This window comes from Myiozetetes cayanensis, unplaced genomic scaffold (assembly GCF_022539395.1).
Source record: "Myiozetetes cayanensis isolate MyiCay16 unplaced genomic scaffold, myiCay2020 scf1, whole genome shotgun sequence".
Lineage (NCBI taxonomy): Eukaryota > Metazoa > Chordata > Aves > Passeriformes > Tyrannidae > Myiozetetes > Myiozetetes cayanensis.
In genome coordinates, this window is record NW_026086604.1 from 67,298,464 (window position 1) to 67,303,860 (window position 5,397).

At 43.2% G+C, this 5,397-nt stretch overlaps 1 protein-coding gene across 3 annotated transcripts in view; it reads right to left on the bottom strand.

The window, feature by feature from the left end:
* The window catches only part of VSTM2A (V-set and transmembrane domain containing 2A), a 50,687-nt gene that overhangs the window by 42,679 nt on the left and 2,611 nt on the right, over positions 1 to 5,397 (bottom strand). For all 3 annotated transcript variants that reach the window (XM_050307450.1, XM_050307459.1, XM_050307467.1), the window contains exons 2-4: positions 5,069 to 5,235; positions 4,004 to 4,054; positions 382 to 718 (exon numbers count right to left, since the gene is read on the bottom strand). In XM_050307450.1, the coding sequence (XP_050163407.1) occupies positions 382 to 718; positions 4,004 to 4,054; positions 5,069 to 5,235 (555 nt within the window). The remainder of the gene's footprint in view (positions 1 to 381; positions 719 to 4,003; positions 4,055 to 5,068; positions 5,236 to 5,397) is intronic.

Sequence of the window (5,397 nt, forward strand, 5' to 3'; positions counted from 1 at the left end):
ATCTGGATGAGTGTTTTATTTAATTTATCATGCACAGCCATCTTAAAATGAAATGAGTCATTCACTGGCACGGCCCTCTCTCTCCACACACACTACAGGGAAAGCTAAGCTTTGATTTGAGAGTTAACCCTAGGTGGGTAAAACCAGTAGAGATAAAATCCACATACAGAAGTTTAAGGGTTTTTTGCTTCTTCTGCTCAGAAATTCATTCTTCAGATTTTAGGAAGTAAGGATATATCAAGAAGAATGGAACCAGAAAGAAGGAGGAATAACTGAGCACCACACTCCTCCTAGTCACAATTTCCTGGTTACCTTGTTGATTTAGCCTCCTTTTGCATGCTGGTTAGCAATCAAATGAAAGCTCAAAATGCTTTACCATACCTGATTGTGGACTTTGTTTGGGGATTTTGGCTGCTGCTTCGGGGCTGGAGGTGGCACGCACACGCTGATTGGCAGAATTGTGGATGCTACTTGGGACAGCTGCTGAGATGTTTTTACGAGGTTTCATGTCTTGCAACCACATTGGAGATGCCTCAAAGGCTTGCATTCGCCGAGAGTGGCTGTTAGCATTGACTTTGAGAAATGCCTGGGCCTTGTACTCCTGAAGGTCTCCATAGTTGGCATCGGTTACCCTGCACTCATACAAGCCTTCATCCTTTTTCCTCACTTTTGAAATCTGCAGCTTGTGGGAGATGTCATTCCCTTGTACTTTCACTGTCTGCAAATTTACCAGGAAAAGAAAACAAAGAAACAAATATGTTGTCAGGAATTTTTCTTTCTCTGCAAACTCTACTGACTCTACTGACATAGTGCCAAATTAATCAATGGTGTGATTGTGCTTTCTGCAGGGAGGTTACATCAAGGATGAGTATGGCTAATTCTGTCGGTGAGGATGCCTGACATTTTCTTTACAAATCTGCTTAGATGGTTTGCTCTGAAATATAATTAGTCTCAGACAAACAACCCACACTACCATGCTCATTTCAATTAATTGCTTAAAATCATGAGCATTCTTAATGAGCTTTCTTATGTAAACCTAGTATCTGTGCACTTCATTGGTTAAACCTTTCCAGTTAGCTGGTTTGATTGAATAATTCAGTTTTTGAACTAGTGGATTAACAATTTTACTGGAAATGTTTGACAAGATTTAAACTATGTTAATAACTATTTATTAAATTAGTTTGTACTCTTCAATACAATGAAACTGTATATTTGACATTCAGTTTGTCTCCTCAAAGTGTATGCAAAGTCTTGGTATTTTTTGTCTGTTAATGATAACAAGATGTCTTGAGTCAGGTAGACCCTTTTGTCTAGTTTATGTAAGTATGTACTTATTAGGAGTTATATATCAGTACATTTTAAAGATCGATTATTGGCAGATAGAAAAAGACTCCTGTTTTATTCTTAATTGCTTTTAACATTTGAAGGCAACATATCTTTGTTTCATATATTTAAAACACATGAGTAAATTATACATTCAGAAATATGTGATAGGTATTAAGATGCATTGGGAAAAGTTAACACAGGTTCCTTCCTTTATATTCATCACTTTAGAGAATTTATATTTCATTGTTGTTCTCTTAATCTCTATCTGAATTAATATCTGTTTCACCACCAGAAGCCAGTTAAAACATGTTCAGTGAGATCTAAAACTGGCTTTGAAGAACTGCTGAACCTGGTTTACTTTCACTGTTACGTAAACATGGATGTAAAGGTTGGTTTGTGTCATATCAGGAACAGGCAATAAGGAAACATCAGGATGATGAATACATGGTAGTTCACAAAAGTGAAGAACTGTTAGATTGAAGCTAGGCACATGTTATTGGTGATTGTAGAACACATTGTTTCTGACAGCTTGGCATACTATAGTCACCAGTGTTGGCAAAGCACCTATTCTGCCTGCTTGATAAATTGAGGAGCAATACTTGTGAATATGTTATTGCTTTAAGGTGCTGGATGGACTTTATAGCCTGTTGTGTTGTACCCAGCTCTGAATTTGTACTTGGCAAACTGAGTTGAAAGTATGGATTGCACACTTACAAGCATAATGTATGTGATATTAATTATGTGATCACATTAATAATGTGATAGCACAGAAAGTACTGAATAGTTATTTAAACCATATCCAGTAATAATATGTCTCTACTGAACAGTTCATGTTCAGCAAAAGGATTAAAGAAGTTTCATATGAATAGAAAGAGGATGCATAGGTCATGTTTTGCCTTCATTTGCTTCCATACAATAGCCACAACATTAACAGTGTTGCATAGCACTGGTGAGAAACAGTTTTTTGACTTTTGCATTTGAAATTTAGAAATTGTTGCTGGCAGCACGTATGCGTGTTTTCGGTTTGTCCCTGATTATAATTTAAAACTGATAAAGAGGTGTATTTCAGCAAACATTCGATATATTTTAGCATTTCTTTAAAGATGATAATTTACAGGAATACTAATGGAGACGTAGTATGTCTTCAGAAAAAAAGGAAAAAAGCTACATTTGCAAAAAGTGGATTTAGACATATATGAAACATTGACTTTCTTTTTATTACAAATGTAAAATAAATGTTTTATGCAAGCTTATAGAAACACTATAAATACCCCATCATGAATTATTATCATACATAATGAAAGAGATTTGTTACTTCAGAGATTTTAAAGGAGTCAGTATTGATAAGTAATGAATTGTCTGCTAGCCTTGTTTTTAGTGGAATAGTATCCAAAGACCACATGTGGACCTCATTTGTAAGATAGTCTACAAGTATAACTGAAGATACGGTCCATGACACAAATTGTTTATAGTGTATGGTGAGAAGTATCACAGGAAATGTAAGTATGGCTAGAATAAGTATTATTTGAACATAGTGTATCTCAATTCTCATTTGCAAATGTCCTTCAGCTATATCTTGCTGTACTTTGACCTGATCTAATTATCTGTTTAGTTATTTGTAGCCACCAACAGCATCAGAGTAAAAGATTTAAAAGAAATTATTCACCTCTATTTACTGCTGTTTTAAGTTTTGCTGGTACTTACAGCCTTGGCTGCAGCTAAAAGGCACTTCCAAAGGTATTTTGCCAGAGAAAGGGAAAACCCCTCTGGGCTCATAGAGAATACTCATGCTGCAGCATCTGCTAAGTATCTGTGTCTTTCCACTGCAGTGAGCACCACACCATGACCCCACCACTATACATTTCTTGGGATGCTGAGGGAGGAGGGTCTGAGCTATTCTGAGGTCAGAAACAGCCCTCTGGCTATGCCTGTCTCAGGACCTGGGTCTGATGAGGAAGAGATCCTTTCCCTGGACAAGGGCTGGAGCAACGCTGCTCATAATTCTGTTCAGACAACATTCTGGTTTAATCTCCAAACAGCAGATTGGTAACTCTGGTGTCAAAATCTTACTTTCTTAAAACAGAGTCTCAGGGGCCAAGAGTGGAAATTACGCCCAAGAGGGAGACCAAAGTCTTTCTGAGCTTTCTTTCTGCCAAAGGGCATGGCCCTGGGAAAGCACCAATTTAAGCAGTTGCGCACCCCACTAAAGGGAAGTGGAGCTTCACAGACAAATTTAAGCCTTAGAACCAGCTTTGGAGTGCTAAGGCAGGCTCAGCAGTTGCCCAGGGTAAATGAAAACAAGAGGTACAAGGAAGGATGGGTGCAGTGCTTCACAGAGTCTATCAGTGGTCTACTGCCTGTGCCATGCTGGCCAATGCCTCCATGCCCAGGGATGTGGGGGGCTGCATGGGGCAGGGATATCCTGGCACCTTGCCTGTGCCGGCAAGGAAGAAGTCAAAGCACCACAGAATCAATTATTTAGGTTGGAAAAGACCTTCAAGATCATCGAGTCCAACCGTTCAGCTGCGGACTGCCAGCCTCCTGCAGCCTGCGGCGCGGATGGGAAGGAGACGGGGGGCAGGAACAGACTCGGCCCTCCGAGGGATGGGCTCTGACTGGGGAAGGGACGCCCGGCCGGCGGCGCGGAGGGCTGCCCGCGCCCTGCGGCGACACTTACGCTGATCTTCGTGCCGTCGCTGTCCAGGTCCCGCTCGGGCAGGAGCTCCACCTGCAGGGAAAGGAGCGCCGCCGTGGGTCGCCGGCCCCCGCCCCGCTCCGCGCCCCGATCCCAACCCACCCGCGGAGCCCGTGGAGCGGCGCGCCGCGCCTGCCACCTGCGGGCCGCGCCGGGCACAGCCCGGGACAGCGGGGACGACCGGGACAGCCGGGATGCGTGGGAGAGGGCAGCTGCCCCGCGGACAGCCCGCCCGCCCCCCTGGCGTGGGCGTCTTTTCGGGGCAGCTGAACGCCTAGACCGGTGCGGAGCGGGCAGAGAAGGCGAGGAAGAGCGTCCCCAGATGGCAGTGTAAGTGGACATAGCCCCTCCTGTCCCGCTCGGAAGGATGGAATTGCGCAGTTGTATTATTCAGGGGTTTGTGCTGCTTCTGGGGCATTTGGTCCCTCCTGCTTTCCCCACCCCCGCCAACCGTGTGCCCTCCTGTGGCAGCTGCATACGGCTGCCAAGTCGACTGTGCTAGCTGTAAATTGGAGGGCACGTGTAGGATCTTGCCACTCGGGAAATAAAAAATTCCCACAAGGAGCAGTCTTTGAACAGCTGCTTTCCAAAGGGAAAATCTAAGAGAGGAAAAGAACAAAAACAAACAAAAAAAAAAGGGGGAAGAAAAAACCACAAACAAACAAAAAAAACACACCAAAAAACCACCAACCAACCAACCAAACAAAAAAAACACACCACAAAAAAAAAAAAAAAAAAAAAAAAACGGAGGGGAAAAGAATAAAAAAATTAGACTTTGAAAAATCTGCATGGTTTCATGAGCATCCCTGTCTGCGTTCTGGGAGCGACAGGCACCAAAGGCACCATCCCTTGAGGTGGGCATTTTTGTCTGCAGGTTCCTGCACTGTTATTTCATGGTCAAAACTAAGTTCCTGGAGAGATACAGAACCTCTCTCTGGTCCTTCCCTCTGCTCTCCCTATCTTTCCTTCCCTTACCCCCTTTCCTCTCCTTCCCTTTCTGTGGCATTCTCCAGGTGGTTTGAGGAATCTATGGCAGAGGATTAGTACCTGAGTGCCTGTCACCTCAGCTCCAGCCTCTTGGTCCTCAGCTGCCCGCAGAAACCACCACTGGATTTCGAGGTACACCGAAGTGGAGCCACTTTGGAAAGCACAAGACATTTCCACGTTCTGCCCTTCTGTGGCTGTGACATTTCGGGGAAACTCCGTGAATTTTGCTGCAAAATAAATGCATAATATGTTGGGATCTCTTTCCACCTACTGATTGTTTATGCTCTATATTTTGTGTTGCCTTTTTTTTTTTATTTGTTTCTCTCCCCCTTTTTTAATTTCTCTGTTTATTTTTCTCATTCTCAGTCTTCTCCCCACCCCCAGTTTCC